At 36.4% G+C, this 26,353-nt stretch overlaps 1 protein-coding gene across 15 annotated transcripts; it reads right to left on the bottom strand.

The window, feature by feature from the left end:
- Positions 1-254: 254 nt before the first annotated feature.
- Positions 255-22,879, bottom strand: LOC113648436 (hemicentin-1-like). Of its 15 annotated transcripts, none has more exons than XM_047817282.1 (6): positions 22,744-22,879; positions 15,278-15,358; positions 15,018-15,124; positions 1,823-2,140; positions 1,397-1,699; positions 255-1,095 (listed from the first exon to the last, which is right to left on the bottom strand). In XM_047817282.1, exons 3-6 carry the CDS (start codon positions 15,052-15,054, stop codon positions 989-991), a joined length of 765 nt encoding a protein of 254 aa, XP_047673238.1. In that variant the 5' UTR covers positions 15,055-15,124; positions 15,278-15,358; positions 22,744-22,879; the 3' UTR covers positions 255-988. The 15 variants fall into 15 exon arrangements, with proteins under 15 accessions (XP_047673238.1, XP_047673231.1, XP_047673230.1 ...); XM_047817275.1 differs by having other exon boundaries at positions 15,018-15,083; positions 22,744-22,878; XM_047817274.1 differs by lacking the exon at positions 15,018-15,124 and adding an exon at positions 3,077-3,142 and having other exon boundaries at positions 22,744-22,876.
- Positions 22,880-26,353: the final 3,474 nt, after the last annotated feature.

Here is a 26,353-nt window from a genome sequence, read left to right as displayed (position 1 = left end):
AACACAGATGGATGAATGAGAGTGTTATTAAAAGAAGGGAAATGTTAATGTGTTGAGTAAATATAGGTTGAATATTATAATTTAGTTTTGAGAAAGAAACTGTTATATTGTGTTAAGATAAGGTTATAATGTGTTCTTTGAAAAAAAAAAGGTGTTGTATGTTGAAGAAAAGAGGCATTACTTAGCTAAAAGGAGGAGGTGTAAAAGGAGAGGAGATGAACAGATTTATATTAATAATACAAACCAGAATGTGAACCATTTTAACAAAAAACCTGCATGTTAGTGTGATTAAAATACACATTCAGATTATAAACAATCATTAAAGACAATCACACAGTCTATATCGTAAACCATGAGAGTAAAGAGCATCTGTGTTTCTCTTACAGTTAATTAAAGAATTATTTGCACCTTTATACAACATATGCAAATACGATCATCTAACACAAATACAAATGTTCTCTACGTTTCAACATATTCATAATTTGATCAGCAGTTTTTGGCTTAGACTTAGTCTTGTCACTTTTGTAAATCTAATAATCATCATAAAAGCATATCTTTATACAGTACCTGCATGTTTAAATATGTTTTAAAACAAAGGAAATAAAACATTTATGGTGGTTCCAGCATTTCAAAATTTCATTGTGTAGACGTTTAAATACTGTTGCGTTTCCTCTTCATTTAATTTAACTGTTCAAGTTAAAACAGGAGACATTAACATTAATAAACATTAATCAATGTTCAAGCAGCCAACTGAATGGTTAATTTAAGATACTCGGTTGAATTCATACATTTGTAAATCTGACTCTAAAAGAGTCAGTGCCTCACCAGCCATGAGTCCCTTCACACATCACAGCTATATACTGTAGCTTGTACACGTAACAGTACATACAGTAAGATTGCAGCATAAAGAGCAAATACACAACAGTGTGAGATGAGAAAGATCCTGCAGGCTTGGATTACATCTGGTCTCAGCATTTTCTCATGTAATTTAAATAATCAGGACGATGATGTTGATCCCTACAGAGATGAACAATCCCAGCAGTGCAAACCATTCTGAAACTGGAGCGCTGTTGGTGGTTGTGAATTGTTGTTGCCCTGGAAAAACAATATTATATGTTATTTTATTATATATAAGGACATTTTCAAAGCTGTAGACCGAGAAACTGTAGAACTTCAACACTAAGAGACATTTTTGTGTTGTTTGGATGTTAACACGCTACCTGACATGCATGGAGACTGACTACAGTACATCAGTATAAAAACCGTACAAAGTGGGACTGAATTTACAAATAAACTCTACACTAGAATGTTCACTCAGCTCACAGGAACTTAACAAAACCTTTAACTTTCAGTTCACAAGGTCTGTAAGTATCATTAGAATAAGAGATCTATTTACCTTCTACCTTCAGTAACACAGCTCGTGGTTCTCCGTCCTGAGATTCATCGTGGATGAGACACTGATATAATCCTGTATCAGACAGGTGAACTGGACTGATGTGAAGAGAGAGATCACCGTCTAGAAAGCCTTCTACTGACATCGTGAATCTGTTTTGTTTAGTCATCCATCTGTTTGCAGGAGTGTACAGCAGAACCTCGTGTCCATCTTTCTTCCACTTTACATCTTTAACGACTTGTCGAGTGTCTCCGTAACACGGGAGAGTGACGTTCTTCCCCTCGAAAGCCTTTACAACTGTCGGAACTTCCGGATAAACAAAAACAAATCTCGTTATTACAGTTTAGCATTTAATGTGGCTCGTCAGACTTTACTACAGACATGTTAAGAATGACAGAATGTTCTGCTGATGACAGCAAGAGCACTTACTGATAACTTTCAGCTGTACTTCTGTCACTGATTTTTCATTACAGCTGCACATATAAGAGCCTGCATCATTGTAGGCTACTGAACTGATCATCAGGGAGAAATCTCCTCTGCTTGTATCTCCTGGTAGTGTAAATCTTTCCTTAAAATTCTCTTGTTTTGAACACTTCCAGCTCTGAACAACGACAACTTTGTCAGGAATGAAGCGGATCCACCGAACCACTGGACAGTTTCCTGAGCAGTTACACGGGAGGGTCAGGGCTTCATTCACCATCGATTCTATGACGATGAAGGCTTGGCACTGCGGCATCAGCAGGTAAACTAACAGATCAGAGAATAAATCAGAAAAGATATTTTGAATATGTGACACACCATAAATCCATAATTTAAAGCTGTTTCCTTTGGAAAACAATCCTCGTTCAGTACATTGTTTAGGTCGTCTAAGCCTCATTGATTCAGTACAGATCTGAGCACGATTGCTGTGTTCATATATGTTTAAATAAACTGAACCAAGGGACAAAACTCAACAGGCTCCAGAAACAAACAGTCCAGACTTTTGAGAATGTTAAAGATCTCACACAAGTCATTAGAACTTTCTCTGAAAGAAACACATACACACTGCTGCTTAGGTGATACTTTGAACTTTATTCCATCAGTCCCTTGTGTGTAATGAATATAAACCTGAAACTAAAATATATTTCAGTAAACAGAGCAGTTCTACTGTGGACTTGGACTATTGGATTAGACTTTAGATTTAGATGTGAACATAAAAACATTACAGTGTGATTACTGGACCAACAGGACTTAAGGATTTTTTAAATGATATGTAACTTTAAATTATCTTAAGATAATTTTTTCTCTCTCTTTTATATAAGTCTAAAGAAAGAGAAGTCTCATGTTTAAGCTTATTGAAAATATTTTAACTACTTAATTTTAATTTATTTCATACAGGCAAATAATACAACAACACACACATACACCTCTAAACTGAGCAGGAGCAGGTCTTATAGTCACTTAGACAGAAGCTTAAATGTCTAATAGGTTTAACGAGAACCCCAACAGAACCCCATCCAATCCAACATGTCTCTACTCTTGTCTTACATTCTTAATCTCTCTTGTCCAAAACGCCACCATACAATATTCTGGATCCCACTAGAGGTTCCATGGTAAAACACAACTAGAGTAAACAACATTATGTCAAGAAATGTTTAATCTGTCATCAGTGTTTAATGCAGAACTATAAACAGTAACACTTACCCATCACAATGATGCCAGGAATTAAAAGCCACTTCATGGTGTTTCAGAAAGTCCTATAAGAGTTACCTACAAGAGCAGCATGATGTAAAGAGAAGGAAACTTTATGTGCTGATGCACACACACACACACACACACACACACACACACACACACACACACACACACACACACACACACACACACACACACACACACACTTTCCTGCTACACATTTTATTTCTCACGCAGAAAAACTTACTATTTATCATATATTTAAAATGCCTCAGCGACCAAAATGTATCAGTCCGCACTGCTGTCTCTATGGAACCACTCAGGAGTGTCAAACTTCTTTTAGTCGAGCCTGACACTTATCAGCCAATCAAAAAAAAAGAGGCGTGTAGCCTATCAGAAAATAGCACTATTGTATCTGGGTGAGACTTAATGCAACAACCAATGAAAAAAAAAGCATAACCTGGATTTGCTCAGCATCACTTTGAGAAGAGTAATTCCAAAAAGGCAACAAACACTTACAATAAACACCAGTCATAATCTCTCTCTCTCTCTCTCTCTCTCTCTCTCTCTCTCTCTCTCTCTCTCTCTCTCTCTCACGCACACACGCACGCACGCACGCACACACACACACACACACACACACACACACACACATGCACGCACGCACAAATTAATGAATGAAAATTGAAAAAATACTTTGTATTTGGTTAAAATGTTTTTTTTTTTCCGTTAAAATGTTTGTTTGTTTGGTTGCTTGTTTGTTTGTTTGTTGGGGGGGGGGGGGGTTGCTCGGTGGGATGGAGATGTCACTCTTGCCTGTCTTCAAAACTTGAGAGCCCTGTAAATAGATGACTGAAAAAGGAACGTGCAAGAACTAAGGTAGGATGAAAATAATTATATGAAGAGGTCGACAGAGGACACACACATTCACTCTTATGTAGAGTAACTTACTTTTTTTTTATTTCAGTTTATACACTTGAGCAATTGAGAGTTAAGGGCCTTGCTCAGGGGCCCCGCAGTGGCAACTTGGTGGACCTGGGATTCGAACCAATGACCTTCCGACCAGTAGTGGAACACCCTAACCACTGAGCTACCACATCCCCCAGTGAGTTGTCGTGTGAACGTCTCCAGCTTCAAGTCCCTGAGGATCCACATCTCAGAGGACATCCTGGACCACTAACACCTCAACCTGGTCAAGAAACATCACCTGTCTTTCCAGTGCATTTGGGTCAGGAAAGACCTTTGATTTGACCAGGACTGTTAAAAAAATGAATCTAATGTTATAGTGTGACTGAATATGCAAATGTGTAAAAAGGGTTTCTTAAAAGAAAACATGAGACGTTTATAGACATTGTTGACATCTTATCCTGAGGAGAGTGTGATATACTGCATACAATTCATGTAAGATGCTTTTTTTGTTTAAGTTGTAAAAATGTTGATTGTTCATGCTTTTTCGAAAAAAGGGAATAATGTGTACTGTGCATTTTAAAATGACTTAATTTTGGTTGGTAGACCTGCGTCATGACATTATCTCACGTCTCTATAGGTTGCGTGCACGTGATGTGTTTTATTAAGGTTGAATAGAGGAAGTCATCAGTGCAGCATGTGTTCTTATTGCTTTAGTAACCTTCTTTTCAGGAGTTTGAAAAAAAAAACATGAACAAAACACACTTTTGTTGGAGCATAAACAAGGTTTAATGTAGTTTTAATAAGTTCTATGTGTTTAAAGTAGTTTGCTCTAATAATTAATGTCATGTCATGAGGTCAGCATGTTTAAGCACAAATGTAACAATGATTGCTTTGAGGTTAGTGTGATGGTTAGTTTCTATGCTCATATTACCGGATGTCGTCCCCGAGTTTGAGTAAACTTGCACCTAACAATCTGTGTAATTTAACCCCCTTCCCCCTATTATATCAGACTACTGTGAATTAAACATGTCATCTGTCTTAATCAAGTTATCTTTGTTTTGTTGAATGCACTGGGTGCTACAGATGGAGCAGTGTTTAGACATGTACTATTACATTACCGATGTCATACAGTCATTTCATTGTTAAAGATAGAGATTAATGACATTATATATTCTCTCAGCATTTGTGTACACTGTGAAAATCTTATTTCATTGTAAAATCATGAGGTTTGAGTGTTGAATGTAAAGGATGATGCTTGTTAAGTAGACTGTTGATTGTATTTTCTTGTTTCTTCTACTGTAAAGGAAGTCTCATGTTTATAGCCAATTATCACTACAAGTATTGATATAATGTTTTGAGCTGTTGTTACATGCATAAGTCTTTTTTTTTTTGATTAACTTTGAATACAGAGTCGAGGAAGTCATTAGTGCAGCACGTGTTCTTATTGCTTTGTTAATCTCCTTTTCAGGAGGTTTCAATTTTCAGCCATTCTGATGTCAAGTTAAAGTCACAAGTCAAGTCACTTTTATTGTCACATCACCACAGCACATGTGCCTTGGTTAGTGAAATTCTTAGGAGCAAACTCCAGAACTTGCAGAACAGTTATACAGATATACCAATAAATATATGTGTTCTTATTTTCCAGGTGGGAGAGAGCAGTATGAAGGGTGAAAACAATAGCATTATCTGTGGAACGGTTGCTACGATATGCAAATTGTAGGGGATCAAGTGGGGCAGGCAGCACAGAGCAGATGTATTCTCTGATGAGTCTCTCAAAGCACTTGCTGAAGATGGTTGTGAGAGCAACTGGTTTCGAGTCATTTAGGCATGTGATTTTATTTTTCTTTGGTACCGGCACAATGGTGGATTTTTTGAAGCATGATGGGACCACAGACAAACAAAGGGAGAGATGTGAAAATGTCTGTGAACACACCGGCTAGTTGGGATGCGCATGTTCGGAGCACACGGCCTGGGATGCCATCAGGACCCGCAGCGTTGCGGATGTTTATGTAACCGGTGTTAAGAGATGTGTATTAATTCATTTATTTTTAATTCACGCAAAATCCTTGTTTTTGGTTGGGATCAATAATGAGGTATTCGAAAAATAAAAAGGGAAAAGGGAGCAGTAAAGTTATTTTATTTCTTTAAGTTTTGTGGGCGTTTCGTGTGTGACGTCACCGCTGCGCGCTCTATGGTATTTGTTATTGTTATCGTTTATATCTATGTATTGTTATTGTGAAATACAATGTCTCTTGTATTATGCTCTTGCTTGAATCTGAATGAGACCTGGGCAGGCGACGAGTGTGCAACGGTTATAACTGCATGTTTCTGATTTATGCAGCTATTTTGGATAAAGCACATATTGAATCAGCAGACGTCTCTGGCCTCTTATTATACATCGCAGAAGAACACAACGCAGAACGGTAGCAAGATACGTCACATAAGGGCAGACCGGCTACATTTATTCGTCGAAAGGATGTGGTTACACCCACGACAGAGACTCACATCTTCTGCAGCAGCCGCAGGAGCGCTTTGTGCAGGCGGGGATGTGTCATAAAAGTTTTGTGAAGATAAGCAATCACTGTCTTCTTGTTATTGCAGCATCATTTTTGTCACTTCCCTTTCAGGTGCTTCCGACCAAAAAACCCAGTAGATTGATAGATTGAGGAACAGCTTTCCCCTTAGAGCGGTCACCTTACTGAACACTGCCTCACACCCCGACTCCTGTATATTATATCAGTAAAATATATAACCAGAATCAGAATCAGCTTTACTGCCAGGCATGTTTTCACATGCGAGGAATTTGTTTTAGTGACATAATCTCCACAGTGTAACAGAATGACATATGCAGTATAGACGAAATTTTATGTACACATTTACAGGTGTGAAATGCGCAGTTTAAATACATATGAAATATAGGTACATATGCAAAAATAGACAATTTGTGTGTACAAATTTGCAAGTGTGAGAGATATGCAATTATGTACATTACACCCTGTACATTATGTCTATAGCACCAAACCTGTATATGTTGCTTTTAACATATTCATCAGTATATTATACTGTTTTTATTGTAAATACTGTACATCTTGAACTTGCTTCTTATTGCACTTCTGGTTAGATGCCAAACTGCATTTCTTTGCCTTTTACTTGTACATGTGTAATGACAATAAAGTTGAATCTAATCTAATCCAATCTAATCTATATTAATACTGCAAACAGAATTTGTGTAATGTAGTGGAAAAGTCTAGAAATAATAATTTTAACAATTAAAAAGCCCTGCACGTTATTTTGATTAAAATATTCATTCAAATTATTTAAATTTAATATGAATAACATCACCAGGAGAGTACATAATTATTTTAACCCTTAAAGAACAAAAGCAAATATGATACTAATGTTCTCTACATTTCAACATAATCTGAATTTGTTTATCAAGTTTTGGCCTAGACTTAGGACACAATTTATCGTCACTACACTGGAGCTCTCTTTTGTACCTTCAATATGCATCATACAAGCGTTTGGTTATACAGTATATACATTTTAAAATATAATTTAAAGTAAAAAAAAAAATACACAATATGAAGTTTTATAGAACAGATGCTCTGGTGACATTTCTCACAACTAGGGCTGTAGCGATCGAATATTTTACTAATCAAGTATTCTACCAAAAAATATCGATTAATTGGATAAAATGTATTTTTGCTAAATTAAAGAGCAATATTAAATATACAAGAGAAAATAAGACGGGTCTCTTAAAATGAACAACTAATGGCTTTCCTTTTTGACTTTTATTTGTTAAATGCATAGTATGCAATGCATACAATAATATTTTCTATCAAAAATAAACATCCTCGTGACCCGAGAAGTTCGGATAAGCGGTACAAAATGATTGAATGAAAAATAAACATTTAGATATTACCCATTGTTTCTCTGTCTGTACTTGTACTGTGAACAATGACAAAGTTGACTGAGAAGAATTAATTACATTTAAATGCCATTTTAAATGAACCCTTTTCTGAGATGCAAACACAAAAAATAAATTACTTTAAAATTACTTTTATAAGTATCAAAACTAAGGCATAATAAAATTAAATTAAAATAAATAAATAAATAAATGAAATTATTATTATTATTATTATTAATAATAATAATAATAATAATAATAATAATAATAATAATAATAATAATAATAATAACAAAAATACTGCCTTTAAGTCATGCAACTTAACTTTCAGAACTAAAAGATTCAAAACCTACAGCTCAGGCATAACATAAGCCTTTACTTGGTCTTCTTGGAAAGCTTTATGGTATTTAAGAGGCAAAAAATATGGAGAGGAACTTGGATCTAGAGTCCATGCATGGTGAATGAGATTTTTTTTTTATATATATAACTCCTCACGTTTCCTTCCGCTTTGACACACACACACCGTGAGCTTTAAAATTAATTAAAGGAGGCGCGAGGCAGAGGAATTTGCCACGATTAATTTTTGTAATCGAGTTACTCGAGGAATCGTTTCAGCCGTACTTACAACTAATAAGAAAATGAAATGCTGCTCCTCCACTTCCAGATTATACACTGGTTATAGAATAGAGCTTTAACGTAGGACCTTCTGAACCTCTTCAGGTGGCTTCAGAATTTCAAAACCTTTTTCAGAAGAAGTTGAATACAAATAAACTAAAGTAAATGTTAAGTCATTGTGTAGATGTTAAATACTGTTGTGTTTCCTCTTCATTTAGTATGACTGTTCACGTTAAAACAGGAGACAATAAATAACCATTAATCAGTGTGCAAGCAGCCAACTGAATGGTGAATACAAGATACTCGGTTGAATTAATCAATTTGTAAATCGGACTCTGAAAGAGTCAGTGCCTCATCAGCCACGAGTCCCTTCACACATCACAGCTACAGTATAGACACGATAAAACGAAAATGATTCCAGTACCATGGTGTAACACGTAACAGTACATAAGATTGTATAAAATGCAAATACACAACAGTGTGAGATGAGAACAGGACAACAAAACAGTGATGTACAGGAAAGCTAAAGATCCTGAAGTCTTGGATTAAATCTGGTCAGGACAATGATGTTGATCATTACAGATATGAACAATCTTAGCAGTACAAACAAGCGCCACATTTCGAGGCCTCTTCCCCAGTTCCTGCTTGAAAGGTCTTGGAATAATTAGCCAACCGCACCCCCTACTGGTAGGCGCTTGCCTGGCTACATAGAGCAACAAGAAAACATTTATTTTAACGTTTATGCAAATATATACAGTACAGACCAAAAGTTTGGACACACCTTCTCATTCAAAGAGAACATTTAGTTCATAACAAAAAAAGTGTGAAACAAGTGAAAATATGTCATATTCTAGGTTCTTCAAAATAGCCACCTTTTGCTTTGATTACTGCTTTGCACACTCTTGGCATTCTCTTGATGAGCTTCAAGAGGTAGTCACCTGAAATGGTCTTCCAACAGTCTTGAAGGAGTTCCCAGAGATGCTTAGCACTTGTTGGCCCTTTTGCCTTCACTCTGCGGTCCAGCTCACCCCAAACTATCTCGATTGGGTTCGGTGACTGTGGAGGCCAGGTCATCTGGCGCATCTCTCCTTCATGGTCAAATAGCCCTTACACAGCCTGGAGGTGTGTTTGGGGGTCATTTTTTTCACACTTTTTTGTTATGTATATAATTCCACATGTGTTAATTCATAGTTTTGATGCCTTCAGTGTGAACCTACAATTTTCATAGTCATGAAATTAAAGAAAACTCTTTGAATGAGAAGGTGTGTACAAACTTTTGGTCTGTACTGTATGTAATATTGAATAATAAAAATCCAGAGTTATTTAACATTCAGGAGTATTTGCATTTATTTTACATTACATTTAGTTACATTTAGATACATTTATACTGCCTCAAAGTTACATCTGTACAACCAGTATGCTGATGTGGCCCTCGGTGATAATGAGTTTGACCCCCTACACTAGAGGTTCCATGGTAAAACACAACATCATGTCAAAAAATGTTTGAATCTGTCATCAGTGTTTAATACAGGATTATAAACAGTAACACTTACCCATCACAGTGATGCCCGGAATTAAAAGCCACTTCATGGTGTTTCAGAAAGTCCTATAAGAGTTACCTACAAGAGCAGCATGATGTAAAGAAAAGGAAACCTTATAGCTGATGCACACGCACACACACACACACACACACACACACACACACACACACACACACACACACACACACACACCCACCATATAGCGGATGATCTATGAGTTAACTGAGTGCGTCTTAAAAGACTTAAATAAAGATTAAAAAATCATCACACAAAGATATATTATCTGACACCACATTGACCTTACAGCTGTAATGGCAACGCTTATGGACACATAATTTTCCATGAAAGCACATAAACACTCATGATATTTAAAATGTCCACTACAATGCCAAACTGAGATAGAGAGAGAGAGAGAGCGCATGGTGGGAAGGGCGTGAGAGAAGGACACCCAGAGAGACAAAGAGACTCGGTGCATCATCTTTAATGACGGTTTTGTTGCAACTTTGCTCCACTTCGCACTTTCCACGGTTGGATTAAGGGGTAGCATTTAGGACCAAGGCTTCTACAGGACTTTTCTCGTGTGTTAGAATGTGAATGTTCACTGATATTCATTCATTTAATATGCATGTACATATTTACATATTTACATGTGTTTCATCCTGAAGATTCACAAGTCAATTGTTCAATGTAACTGAATGAAAAGTTATTTTTGCTGTAGCATTGATTTGCTGTCTAGTTAACAGGTAACAACTAATCATATAAAAATAAATATTGTTTAATTTCTTTTGCATTCAATTGAAGTGTGCCTTTTTGTTTAGAGCTGTTGGGGGGGTGCCATTTATCTTATTAGAGGAGCATTAAATATAAATATTACTTCAGGAGGTCACCAAGTAATATTACTATACCTGAAGACTACCCTTGTGGATCGCTTCTGTCCAAACACAATAAGTTAAAAATAACACATGCACACATTCGTGTGTAAAGGGATTAAAAAGCTTAGGGACCAGGGACCAAGATTATTTCGTTGTCCAAGCTACCAGCCCTGGGAATGTAATAAACAATTACTTATTTTTCTAAAAGAATCAGGAATATACCATAGAACATATATGAATGAATGAATAAATAAATAAATAAATATTGTAGGTACATGAAGCCCTGAGGTTGCATATCCTGGTACAGTAGGTAGGTGGCGCTATGCACCTAAATAAGTTGGTTGTGACTCGCCATATAAACGGAGACAGAGTTAGACATGAATGTGTGCTGCGTTCTTTAACAGAATATTATACATGGTGTCAGACGTGAAACTTAAGGATAGGTTACAGAGAACCAGTACAGCAAACAGACTGAAAGATGGCTGTTGCAGCAGTACAGAAATCCCCTCCAGAGCCGTTCGACTTCTCTAACTTTTACCGAGATGCATTAGACGGTTCGAGCGCGTTCGTCTAGCATCTGGATTGAGTTCAAAGACAGAGTTTAACTCCTTGTTCTATAAGATGGGAGACGAAGCAAAGCAGTCAAAGAGGAACGGACCACAGTTTGTATCACATAAATCCCGACAATTTGTACAGGAAATGCAATTATAAACACACCACAAGCAGGCCCCGCTATCCTCAAGCAAATGGAGAGGCTGAACGAGCTGTACACACAATTAAAGGACTGTGGACTAAAGAAACCGACAACAAAGCCTTACTCATGTACAGAGCAACACATTTGGACCATAGGTTTTCCCCTTCTCAACTGCTTAAGGGCAGATGTGACGATGTACAGAACGATCAAAAAGTGTGGCTTGCCACAGAGAAGATCTCTGGAACTGTGTATAAACCTGCTTGGACCCCTAGACTGTACATTATTGGGACTGATAGAGGGTACTGTGGAGACATGTGAAAACACGTTCATCCCACAGGAGGTGTTTCTAGAGCAGGCAGGGATTACAAAATCCCAGACAGACTGAACTTATAGTTAACTGAGTAAGGGACCAAACACAAGGACAGATGGATGAATAAGAGTGTTATTAAAAGAAGGGAAATGTTAATGTGCATGTTGAATATATAATATAGGTTGAATATAAGTTAGTTTTGAGAAAGAAACTGTAATATTGTGTTAAGATAAGGTTATAATTTGTTCTTTGAAAAAAAATGTTGTACAGTATGTTGAAGAAAATAGGCATTACTTAGCTAAAAGGAGGAGGTGTAAAAGGAGGAGAGGAGAAACAGATTTATATTAATAATACAAACCAGAATTTGTGCAATCTAGTGGAAAAAGTACATACAAAACCATTTTAAACAAAAAACCTGCATGTTAGTGTGATTAAAATATGCATTCAAAATATCTAAAATTAATATAAATAAGATCCAAAATATGACTTTTAAACAAATTCTTATAAGCAATCATTACAGACAGTCAATTACAGAATTATTTGCATCTTTATACAACATGTATGCAAATATGATCATATCACACAAATACAAATGTTCTCTACGTTTCAACATATTCATAATTTGATCAGCAGGTTTTGGCTTAGACTTAGGACAGAACGTCTTGTCACTTTTATCGTCATAAAACCATATCTTTATACAGTACCTGCATGTTTAAATATGGTTTAAAACATAGGAAATAAAACACTTGTGGTGGCTCCAGCATTTCAAAATGTCATTGTGTAGACGTTTAAATACTGTTGTTTCCTCTTCATTTAATTTAACTGTTCAAGTTTAAACAGGAGACATTAAATAAACATTAATCAATCCCTTCACACATCACAGCTACAGTACATGCTATAACAAAAATAACTCCAGGATCATTGTGCAACACGTAACAGTACATAAGATTGCAGCATAAAGTGCAAATACACAACAGTGTGAGATGAGAAAGATCCTGCAGGCTTGGATTACATCTGGTCTCAGCATTTTCTCATGTAATTTAAATGATGTTGATCCCTACAGAGATGAACAATCCCAGCAGTGCAAACCATCCTGAAACTGGAGCGCTGTTGGCGGTTGTGAATTGTTGTTGCCCTGGAAAATATTATCTATTATTTGATTACTTATTAGGACATTTTCAAAGCTGTAGACTGAGAAACTGTAGAACTTCAACACTAAGAGACATTGTGTGTTGTTTGGATGTTAACACGCTACCTGACATGCATGGAAACTGACTACAGTACATCAGTATAAAAACTGTACAAAGTGGGACTGAATTTACAAATAAACTCTACACTAGAATGTTCACTCAGCTCACAGGAACTTAACAAAACCTTTAACTTTCAGGTCACAAGGTCTGTAAGTATCATTAGAATAAGAGATCTATTTACCTTCTACCTTCAGTAACACAGCTTGTGGTTCTCCGTCCTGAGATTCATCGTGGATGAGACACTGATATAATCCTGTATCAGACAGGTGAACTGGACTGATGTGAAGAGAGAGATCACCGTCTAGAAAGCCTTCTACTGACATCGTGAATCTGTTTTGTTTAGTCATCCATCTGTTTGCAGGAGTGTACAGCAGAACCTCGTGTCCATCTTTCTTCCACTTTACATCTTTAACGACTTGTCGAGTGTCTCCGTAACACGGGAGAGTGACGTTCTTCCCCTCGAAAGCCTTTACAACTGTCGGAACTTCCGGATAAACAAAAACAAATCTCGTTATTACAGTTTAGCATTTAATGTGGCTGGTCAGACTTTACTACAGACATGTTAAGAATGACAGAATGTTCTGCTGATGACAGCAAGAGCACTTACTGATAACTTTCAGCTTTACTTCTGTCACTGATTTTTCATTACAGCTGCACATGTAAGAGCCTGCATCATTGTAGGCTACTGAACTGATCATCAGGGAGAAATCTCCTCTGCTGGTATCTCCTGGTAGTGTAAATCTTTCTTTAAAATTCTTTTGTTTTGAACACTTCCAGCTCTGAACAATGACAGCTTTGTCAGGAATGAAGCGGATCCACTGAACCACTGGACAGTTTCCTGAGCAGTTACACAGGAGGGTCAGGGCTTCATTCACCATCGATTCTATGACGATGAAGGCTTGGCACTGCGGCATCAGCAGGTAAACTAACAGATCAGAAAATAAATCAGAAAACATATTTTGAATATGTGACACACCATAAATCCATAATTTAAAGCCGTTTCTTTTGGAAAACGAACCTTGTTCAATACATTGTTCAGGTCGTCTAAGCCTGATTGATTCAGTGCAGATCTGAGCACGATTGCTGTGTTCATATATGTTTAAATAAACCGAACTGAGGGACAAAACTCAACAGGCTCCAGAAACAAACAGTCCAGACTTTTGAGAATGTAAAGAAAGATCTCACACAAGTCATTAGAACTTTCTCTGAAAGAAACACATACACACTGCTGCTTAGGTGATACTTTGAACTTTATTCCATCAGTCCCTTGTGTGTAACGAATATAAACCTGAAACATATTTCAGTAAACAGAGCAGTTCTACTGTGGACGTGGACTATTGGATTAGACTTTAGATTTAGATGTGAACATGAAGACATTACAGTGTGATTACTGGCCCAATATGACTTAAGTATTTTTTAAATGATATGTAACTTTAAATTATCTTGATATTTTTTCTCTCTTTTTTATACAAATCTAAAGAAAGAGAAGTCTCATGTTTAAGCTTATTTAAAATATTTTAACTACTTAATTTTAATTTATTTCACACAGGCAAATAATACAACACACATACACCTCTAAACTGAGCAGGAGCAGGTCTTATAGTCACTTAGACAGAAGCTTAAATGTCTTTAATAAGTTTAACGAGAACCCCAACAGAACCCCATCCAATCCAACATGTCTCTACTCTTGTCTTATATTCTTAATCTCTCTTGTCCAAAACGCCACCATACAATATTCTGGATCCCACTAGAGGTTCCATGGTAAAACACAACTAGGGTAAACATCATCATGTCAAGAAATGTTTAATCTGTCATCAGTGTTTAATACAGAACTATAAACAGTAACACTTACCCATCACAATGATGCCAAGACATAAAAGCCACTTCATGGTGTTTCAGAAAGTCCTATAAGAGTTACCTACAAGAGCAGCATGATGTAAAGAAAAGGAAACTTTATAGCTGATGCGCGCGCACACACACACACACACACACACACACACACAAATATCTTTTTCTGTTTAACAGCACAAACAGAAAGAAAAAAAAACAGATTCACAATGAACGTTTCTCAAACTCTTTTTGTGTGCAGCATGAAGCAGGGAAGAGCTTTACCTTTAGATCACAGGTTCATATGGAACTTCAGTAGGAGCAAGAACTGGAGACATTCTCTGTGTGTAAATGCTTTTGCTCCACCTGTAAGACGACCAATCAGAGACGCTGAAATACCTCATGACAGGCCTCATGACACATTCACACATGGCTCCGCCTCACCCTTTTTTGCTACCTTTCTGCAAAAAAGGGTGTTTTTCTTTTTTCAAGGGTGTTTTCTTTTTTCATGCAATCCACCTTTTACACAAAATGTCTTAGTTGGGAACTGTATGTCCACATGTACAGTAATGTTCACATTCAAACGCATTCCAGTAAAAAGCAAATCAGTTATTTTTTTCTTTACTGTTTACTTAAGGAGGTACAGTAGAAACAATATAATAGAAGACAAAAAGTTTCAGTATTGCTTACAGTGAACAAAATATCACAAGAGCATTCTGAAAAACAAAAAACAAAACAGCAAAAAGCCCAGATAAGAAGTGGGGAACTAAAAATAGCACAGAAATACTGTAATGTATCTAATCCCTGCAATCTTCAGGGTTAGGCCACATGTTTGTCAACATCACATCTGATATCATCCAAGGCGATGCACCTGGGATAAAATCGCTTGGTATGTCGGATCCACCCTTGGCAATCTTGAACTGTGATGTCCCTGCAGCCAGCATCCATGGAATTGAATATACCTGGACATATTGTAGTTGAAGTTCCTTGACTCTCTCACCGTTCCTCTCAAAGGGAACAGTGTAGAGCTGCTTCATCCGCACTCTGTGTTTGGACAATGTCTGTCTAATGGTTGTGAGGCTGATGCTTTCTATATTGCCAAATATCTCATGGTCCTCCACAATTCTAGTTTCAATTTCATGCAGTTTTATTGCATTATTTGCAACAACCATTTCTACAATGGCAAGCTCTTGATCATTATTGAGGATCTTTCCTCTTCCCCCAGAGGGTGGAAGATGTTGTATTCTTTAGAGGGAGAAAAAAAATCAACATATGCATTACTGCATGACCTTGTCATGTCAAGTGAGAATAGAAACATTCCATGTAAAATGCAATACTTACCTGTTGGTTTGTTGAAAGATGCGAATAATGGAGGTGATTGTTTATTATCAGCTGAGATATTGTTTTTGAACTGATATCATTGCAGAAGCAGAGGTTTTTATACTGTATCTAAGGTTTGGAATATTGTTTTTGCTATTGTGGGATGTTGTGTGTTAACATTCATGAATATTACAAAAACAATCCATAATTTTGTTGGGAGGTATAGCTTGTCTGTTAAGAAAATGTAAGCATTGTGGAAATGTGTTCACTGATTGCATATTGTGTGAAAAGGACATGAAATGTGTGAAAGGTATGACCACAAAAGACTGATGCTGTGCTAATTGTGTTTAGAGTTTTGAAAATGTGACAACTGCTTGGACAAACGCTTGTTAGCGACTGAAAAAAAACTGTAAATCTAAAATTAATTTTGTTCTTATTATGTTACCGATTCATCAGGTTCTAATCAATTTATATGTTTATAAAATTTACAGTAGACTGAATAAGTTTACTTCAGTGTTACGACCTTTTGTAAGATGTGTAGGGTAAGGAGTAACATTTACGGTTGTGGTATGTTTTTGTGGGTGTAGTAAGCAAAAAGAAATGCATGGACAAGAAATAACCATGAAATGTGTGATTTATTGTCCAGGTGAAAAAGGAGATAAAGACTATTCTAACAAAATATAAAAAAAATGTTAAAACAAGAGAAAATGAGATGTTAGTGACGCCAAAGTAAATAAAGAAAAATAACAAAACCAATACTAACTGTTTTAACCCTCTAACCTAACTAATGAAAAACACGAAAAGAAAGTCTTCAGCTCCGAGCGCCGTATACTTCCCTACACTTTAACCCTGAAATGAGGGAAACTGGGTTTTCCGTTTCAGAAAGAGAGGCAAGTTAAACAACCCGAGAAGGCAGGTTAAGTTAAGCCTGTTTCTGAAAGAGAGGTAATTTATACTCAGAGTCAGTTACCATAGTAACTTACACTGTGAAACTAACCTGGTCAGGTGCAGTTTTTCTTCAGTAAACCCAGAGTTACTTTCGGTCTCCTCCCCTTTTTAAAGAGGAGGCGACGTTTAAACACCTTATTCATTGCCAGTGTTGTGCTAGTTACTAAGAAATAGTAACTAGTTACCGTTAATAGTTACTTCATTAAAAAAGTAACTCAATTACTTTGTTGATTACACCAAAAAGTAACGCATTACTGTTAAAAGTAACGTAGTTATTTTTTTTAAAGAACTTTCTTTAATGTTCCCATTAATGGATCGGACCTTCGAACCAGAAAGACACAGCTTACATTTGACTAAAAGGTTTTTGTTTTTATTCTCAACCAAAGTGAAATAATGAGCATATTACCCCTTTGAGAAACTCGTCTTGCTCTCGTCTTGACTCGCCATTACTACCGCACATACTTGAATAAACGGAAACACGCCCACAGTGCGGCGTCTTCGTGTTTACAGTGTTTGGCATCCACCAACCCTACAATGTGTCGCTGCTGTAAAGAGGTTAATCTGTAGTCTTACTGTCCCACTTCCTCTGGTATAACCAAAATAAACAAAATTATTTTTGTAATCTAGGGCCATATAGTGGAAATAACAAATAAAATTCCAGGGGCCTGTTTCAGATAGGTGGTTCAACCAACTCTGAGTTTAAACTTAAACTCTGAGTTGACAAACCTGGAGATGGGAAACTGAGTTTTCGGTTACAGAACAGCTGAGTTAGTTTTATCAACTCTAAATCGACTGAGTTAAGCGCGTGCACCACAACTAAAAAAAGCTATTATCAATGGAGCGCAGATATAACGAGTCAACATAGCAACAGCATAAGACAAAACAAATTCTGCATATTTCTCACCAGCAGAACTGGAAGTGCTTATGCAAGCATATGGAGAATATGAACACGTATTTAAAAAAAAAAAGCAACACTGCTGTATAAAACAATAGTGGATTTAACATCAAATTTTAAAAAGTGTATTTAATATATATATACACACACACACAGAGAGGTGGCAAAAGTACACACTTCCTTTACTCAAGTAGAAGTAGATACTCAGTTTTTAAAGGACTAAAAGTAGAAGTAGTGACTACACTCTTTTACTTGAGTTAAAGTAAAGAAGTATGGGCTCTGACATGTACTTAAGTAAAAAGTCGCCGATACTACTACCTGTTTAGTGTCATGCTGGTAACTGGACGTCATGTGTTTTTTTTATTTATTTATAATGTGTGTGTGTATAATTTTGGAGTGTGCTGATGGATGTTTGTTTTCATCAGCCACAAGAGTGTTGACAACACACGCGTGTAAAAGAAAAAAAAAAAACGCTTTTGGATCAAACTGATCAATAATTTTCTTTCCCATCGACGACATGTCCTGCATTTTATCGTAATTTTTTTGTTTAATTATTAAAGTAAAAATTATACTTGGGTAGTTGACATGACATGGCTTTTTCACTGTCACAGAAGATAAAACAATTTATTTCACATTTTCATAATTCAGAATACTGTAAATGGTTAAACATTTTCTTGTTTTAAATGAATTTGTTGTTTTAATAACAAAGTTATTGTTAGTTTTTTTTTTAAACTTTGAGCCAAATCTCAAAATTGTCCTATGGTGTGACGGTAGACATTATTTCATAAATATTACATTTTATAAATAAAGAAAATAATGTTTAAAAATTTTAATGAACACTCCTGGCATAATTGTGCAAGTGTCTTTTTCACTAAGTGGCCATCACTTTTCATATACATACATTTCTAAAAGTGTAGGAATTTTATAGTTTGTCACAGAAAAAAAATGTCCTTTGGTGTTATGCAAAAACCTAATTTTAATTTGGGCAATATGGACAAATACGTTTAATTGAAAGACCCCACTCAAGGTCATGTGACTGAAGACCCCTATGAAGGCCATGAGAAGTGCACATGATAAGTATTTCTCTCAGAATTGTTTAAATATTTAACTATGTTTTAAGACCACTGAAGTTGTTAAGTTTTTTGTCCTTTGGTGTGACACCATTCATCTATTCATGGTGAAAATGATTCTAATTAATACTTTCATGTAAAATAAATATCACTTTAAGAAAATAATGTTTTAATAATGTGAACAATTCTGTCTCAAGTATTTATTTTATGTTATTTAATATAGTTTCTTAGTACTTTTTAAATGTCACACCATAGGACACATTTACAGTATTGAGTGAAAAAGTGAAAAAATATGTGAAGTCAATGACAAAATGAGTGACCAGTACTATTTTCTGAAACTGCAGTTTTCATACTCCACAAATATATGTATTTTTTTCTTAAAAAGTTATGCTTTCCAAAAAAGGTACTTTTTCTTGTTCATTTGTCAACTACCCACTTATAGTTTTAGGGTGGCTGAGATTACAGACAGGGGGGCTTGAGCCACCCTAAAAAAGCCCCTGGTTGACAATTCACAACGCATTCGCCAGGAATCCTTTTTGACGGCGATTATTTCAAACATCTCCCTCATATATGGCCATGTGTGTTCAGGAATGTCCTCGTTGTTAGTTAACATTGGTGACTCCCGCTGAATTAACATTAGCCATTCCTTTTGTAGGCGTGCTGCTCATTGTTAGCTCCGCTATCCTTAGTCTATGTCTGATAGCCAGTAAATAATACAGTACACCAGTCACATGGGGGAAAAGCCGCACAATGATGGGATGATAGGCTGGAAACAACGCTCAATGAGAAGGAATAATACTAAACGTAACGAGTCCGTTTTGAAAATGTAAGAAGCAAAAAGTACAGATATTTGTGTAAAAATGTAATGAGTAAAAGTAAAAAGTTGTCCGAAAAATAATAGTGGAGTAAAGTACTGATACCAGAAAAATGTACTTAAGTACATAAAGTATTTTTACTAATTATATATATATATATATATATATATATATATATATATATATATATATATATATATATATATATATATGACAGAGTCAGATAGGTAACTAATTGTCAGTGACTACGCCACTCCAATTTACATGGGTAGGAGATCCCACAAAGGGCTTCCCGCACAGTTATTCAAATAAATGAAATTACTCAGGCCAATATTGCATTAAATCAATACATTTATCGCGCTCTTGACTTAATCATACTAAGGACTTAAACCAGCATACGTGCACAAAGGTTACTTCTAACGAGGGGTTAGCCACTTCACAAAAAAAAGAAAAAAAAAAGGAAACAAATCCGATAAACCAAAGTACAAAACAAAGCCCACACAACACACCACACTTGTACAATTAATAGGGAGTAATTTGTTAAAATAAACTTTATTCTTTGTTCATGTTAGTTCACAGTATATTAAGTAATGTTAACACGGTGTTAATGTATTAGTAAATGTTGAAATTAACATGAAGAAAATGGATAAATTCTGTAGAAGTGCAGTTCATTATTAGTTCATGTTAAGTAATGTGGTAACTAATGTCAACTAATGAACCTTTATTATAAAGATTTAGAAAATAAAAACTGTCCAAGGGTGGATTCGAACCCCAAATCTCTGCACGCTAAATCTCTGCATTCGCTATCCACTAAGCCATCCAGGAACACGAGGAAGCTTTTGCGGTTTTATGTATTAATTCACTAATGTGAAGAATGGCGCGTCTAACAATACCCAAGCTTTATTATCTTACAGTCATTCTTATCATTCTTTGTGATATACGCGTCATATGTTTAAAAAAAATTATGTAATGTGAGGAGACAAAAGAAAAAATGCGCTTAATTTTAATTAATGGGTGGCTCTTATATGAGCCGTTGCTGTTCTTAAAAGGACATTAGTTTATAGTGAAATAAAAAATTATAAAAACTACACTGATAGTTGAAAACAACAAAAAGTTATACAAATGGCAGAAAACAACAACATGTGACCGCCGAGAAACAACAACATATGTGACCGCCGTGCTGTCCAAGGCACGCGACCACTAGGTTTAAGCATTAAATACACGGTTATTTAAGTTAGTGTTTGAAAGCTTAGACTCTCGGGATTTTATTAAGCCCACACACAAAGCATAATGATTTATAGCCATCATACTAATTTAATCCAAGTTGATAGTCACCGGAAATAGGCGGCGCTTACCTTTCTTCACTGGGGTAATACTTTCCAAAACAAATGCTTGTAAACAAATCCCCGAGTCTAAGGAACTGGAATATGTAAGCCTTTTAATCCAAAGCGCTTTAATCCAAAACGCGTTTCTGACCGAAAAATGTACTTCCGTCCTTGATCTTTTTCTTCCAACGTTGTGTGATCTGACAGATTCACTGGTGTCTGCTGCCCTCTTTTGGATGTTAGCACATTTACAGAGAGATTCCCCATTCAAGTCTATGGGGAAAAAACACCCCTTTGAACTTCCATACTGCGAATTCTGGAATTCTGATCGCTTACAAAATAGATAGCACACCTCTCCTCAATGAGCCGGTCGATTTGACACCTCATTTATGGGTCTACGACAAAAGCTGCGGGACAAGTTACACGCCGAAAAAGTGTCCGGAATAATAATAATAATAATAATAATAATAATAATAGAGAATAAGAATGCGCTTTGCAAGCACATTAATTACATTCTCAAATATAACACCAACCCATGTTACACAGCACAATTACATAATTCCAAATAAACGTATTATCCAATCTCTAGTTAAAACAATGCTTCACAATACATCTTAAACCCATCTAAAAACGTTAATTTATTATTATCATTAAAATCCCCATATTACACAAATCAATTAAACATACCATTTTACAGTTTCTTGTACTGCATACCAGACCCAACGTAAAGTTGCTGCAGCCTCGCGTTTAGCACAAAACACTGCAGCCTATAGGTATTTTCAGTGTTCACCGTCAGTATTAACTGTAAACAATATCTAAAATGCACACATGAAATAGACTAGAACAAGAAAAGAAAACAATTACACAAAACCAGTCTTATCCTGGGTACAAGAGATCTTATTTCACAATATACACTCACATGCAGTGTGCTGCACAAATCTCAGTGTTCACCACTCTCGACCAGTATGGGAAACAGCAGCATGCACGCCACATATATAAAATTAACTAAAGAGACCCCGCCCCTCTTTGATACCTTGCTACATAAACAAAGAAAAAGGATCGTTACACCCGAATCCCGTTCTGGATATAACCCATTATATGCCATCAGGCAATTTATTTTAATTAATAAACTCACATGCAGCATCCAATACCAGCCCGACAGCATTTACAAGTAGAGTGTAGTAACTGAATACAGTTGTGACAGCAATACCCAGAACATACTAGTAACAAAAATAAATAAATAAATAAATAAATAAATAAATAAATAAATAAATAAATAAATAAATAAATAAATAAATGAACGCATCCAACTCTCTTAAATACTACTATTTATAAATAAAAAAAATAAAATAAATACAAATAAAAAAAAACCACCTACCAACATTTTGTCGTTCCAGCGACGAGCAACCACAAGCCACGCCAAACAATTGAACAGCGCGCCGTATCTTCTTCTTCTTCTTCTTCTTCTTCTGATTTTCATTGGCGGATGGCAAACCAACTTTAGGTGCATTTACCGCCACCTACTGGACTGGAGTGTGGAGCGCATAATGGTTTGGTAAATAAATAAATAAATAAATAAATAAATAAATAAATAAATAAATAAATAAATAAATAAATAAATAAATAAATAAAAATTATTAATACAACTGTATGTTAAATTCTATTGATCAGTTTTGTTTGTTTTAAGAAAACAACTAATTCCTGGAATATCCTAAACTGTTTTGATTCGTTTCCTAATAGAACCCGAAGGGAGAAATCATTTATACCAAACGATCGTAGTGCTTGAATTAATTTATTTCTTGCTCCTGCATATGCATCACACTCTATAAGTACATGATCTACTGTTTCTGCTTGACCACACTTATCACAATTTCCATTTTCATGTTTACCCATTTTATATAGACCCTGATTTAATGCACAATGTCCGAGACGCAGTCTTGACATTAAAACATCTTCTTTCCTGTTGCCAAACTTTCTTCTTTCTAGCCCTACGTTCTCTTGAACATGATGAAAGTGTCTACCTTTTGTTCCACTATCCCACTCCTTCTGCCATTTCTTTCTTGTTTCTTTTGCAATTATCCCTTTTACCTCTGTTTTACTCATTGACACTTTAATGTCAATTTCTGCATGCTTTAAGGCCAGTTTAGCCAGATGGTCTACCTCCTCATTTCCTTCCACACCCATATGTGATGGTATCCACAGGAATATTACCATAATTCCATACTGTCTTATTCTAAATAGACTCTGCATCACTTCAATGATCATATCTTGTCTGGCTGTTGATGTTCCACTTAGCAAGCTATTCAAAACTGAAAGGGAATCTGTACAAATGACTGTTTTTGTTGGCTGTACTTCCTCTATCCACTGGAGTGCTAGAAATATTGCTGTTATCTCTGCAGTAAAAACCGATACGTGGTCTGAAATGCGTTTGTATATTTTGACTTTGAATTGGGGAATATATACTGCTGATGCTGTTCTTCCAGATTCAGGATCTTTGGAGCCATCTGTGTATATTTGTAATATGCTGAAATATGACTGTTCGATGTATTGTTGCACTGCTATATTTGTCAACATATTTCTTTCTTTATGTTTGTCTTTGTATAGCTTAGTGTCGACTACTGGCAAAGGGAAAAGCCAAGGAGGAATTGCTGAAGTTGCTACAGAAGGAGCAATATTGATGGCACTAATTCCCATATTCTGTGCTTCCTCATTTGCAGTCCATCCAAAGCTTGATAGTCTTTTATACTCATATTCCCAGCGATTCTTTAAAACATTTTTAACTGGATAGCGCGCCATATCCCCCGGAAGTGGCGTATATAAAGGCAAATCCACCCAGCTGAGGGTGACGCAATGAGGAAAAATAGCTCAACGGCACCCCCTACTGACCCTACTACATATATATATATATATATATATATATATATATATATATATATATATATATATATATATATATATATATATATATATATATATATATATATATATATATAAAGGTATATTTTGATGTGAACTCACTCTAGTTACACACTTTGTTCAATTCAAGCATAATACATGCAGTTGTATATTGTTTACGTGAAAGCAGTAGAAGTGAAGTTTCTTGTCTCTCCTTATTGTTCAAGTGGTTGAGGTTGATTTGGGTTTCGAAAGTTATAAATAAGTAAGTTGACCAATACTTTCTAGAGATAGTAATTATTAATTTAATCTAATTAGGCTTGTTGAGGATGTAATTTGTAGTTAGTAATTAAGAACTATTTTAGGGTAAATTCACAACTGTTATAATATCAGAGGTGAAACCGGAAGAACAGTATTTTATTTTATCAGGAAACAACACAAAAATTGGCAGAAAGCGCTAAAGAGCGAGGCACACTTTCCTGACCGCTCTGCAAACAGTAGCCTTACTAATGTGTTCTGCATTGTCGATGTTATACACAAAACTACAATTTGCAAAGAAACGTAAGGCAACGCAAAGCTGCTCCAAACCTGCTCGGATGGAAGAGCACGGCCGCGATGGCTGATGTAAGGATGGATGAGATTATGGATCTTATTGACTGTAAAGAAAAACTTCATAGGGATGTGACAAAAACCCACTCTGGGCTCAAAAGAATTAATACAGACTCTTCATCATAGTCCAAAAAAGGTCACGCCATTTCATTCATTTTACATTTACGGCATTTGCAGACCCCCTTAACCAGAGTGTGTCTGCACTGTCTTTTGTCCTGCACTGTCTTTTGTCCTGCACTCTCTTGTCTGTCTTGTTTGTCTTGGCCTGCACTGTCTGCACCAGGATGCACAGTTGCAATTTAGGTGGCTAAGACATGTCCATAGCCCTGTCTTTGTTTTATAGCACCTTGATCCTGGAGAAACGTTGTCTCATTTCACTGTGTACTGTAACAGCTATATATGGTTGAAATGACAATAAAAGCTTCTTGACTTGAGTGACTTATATTTTGTTTCAATTTATACAACTGAGCAATTGTGTCCACAAAAGCTTGGTGGACCTGGGATTTGAACTCATGACCTTCTGATCAGTAGTCTAAAACCTTAACCACTGAGCTACCACATCCCACAAGCCCTTTGCTGCTCTCTGCGTGACTGAAATGTGGGCAATGAAAGAGGTGTTAAAACGTCGCTTCCTCTTGGCCAGTTCGACCCCTTACGGTATGTCAAGCAGTCAGCCATCAACCCAAAGGTTAGTGCCTTCGAATGCCTGCTATGAGCAAACGTCTACTGTTGAAAAAACATACACTGTCAGTCTGAATAACACAGTAAATGCTCTTTCCTCATTGTTGTTACATTCACGACTTGAGCCGCCTGTGTTTGCTGCTGATGGCTCCCTGAGTCCTGAGGACTGGCTTCAGTCAGTTAACAGTTACAGAACCTCTCTGGACCTCACGGATGCACAAATACTTCTTGAGCTTCCACGTTTCTTGTCTAAGGAGCCTAGGAAGTCGTTCTCTGTACTTTGCACCCAGGTAACCTCTTGGGCTCAGTTCCGTGAGTTCTTCAACATTGTCTATTTACCTTCGGACAGTCAAGAATGTATCCTGAGGGGTATCTTGGACCGTAGGCAAATGCCTGAGGAGCCCCTACCTACCTTTGTCGCTCACATGCTAGGTGAGTTCCATAAACTGAAATACCCTCCACCTTAACAAGAGCAAATTGATGTGATTCGTAAACATAAGCTGGAGAAATACAGACTCGCGCTTTATGGCACGCCCATGCCGTCGGCCATGGACCTTCTTTTACGGGCTCATGAGCTTCATGCGTTCTTGGTCCGAGCGTTGGTTGTTTGCCTAAGACACAACCTAGCAGTGCACCAGTTAAAGATGTCCATTGTTTTAAATGCTCTTTGCCGGGTTTCACTACTCATACTTGCCCAAACTGTTCCACACAAGGAATGCGGCATTCGCTTCCCAGGGGACGGCGAGGCACAATGGAGGAGGAAATCACAACGTCTGATGCAAATACGCCTCGCTCATGTACTA

Source organism: Tachysurus fulvidraco, chromosome 8 (genome assembly GCF_022655615.1).
Source record: "Tachysurus fulvidraco isolate hzauxx_2018 chromosome 8, HZAU_PFXX_2.0, whole genome shotgun sequence".
Lineage (NCBI taxonomy): Eukaryota > Metazoa > Chordata > Actinopteri > Siluriformes > Bagridae > Tachysurus > Tachysurus fulvidraco.
This window is presented reverse-complemented; position numbering and strand designations above follow the sequence as displayed.

Bases quoted from the DNA above. Each gene is read 5' to 3' on its own strand.
- LOC113648436 (XM_047817282.1), bottom strand. From the start codon at position 15,054: ATGAAGTGGCTTTTATGTCTTGGCATCATTGTGATGG. The intron at 1,700-1,822 runs GTAAGTGCTCTT...TTTATCCGGAAG, and splicing joins AGTACAGCTGAAAGTTATCA to TTCCGACAGTTGTAAAGGCT. The intron at 1,096-1,396 runs GTAAATAGATCT...TTGTTTTTCCAG, and splicing joins TGTGTTACTGAAGGTAGAAG to GGCAACAACAATTCACAACC.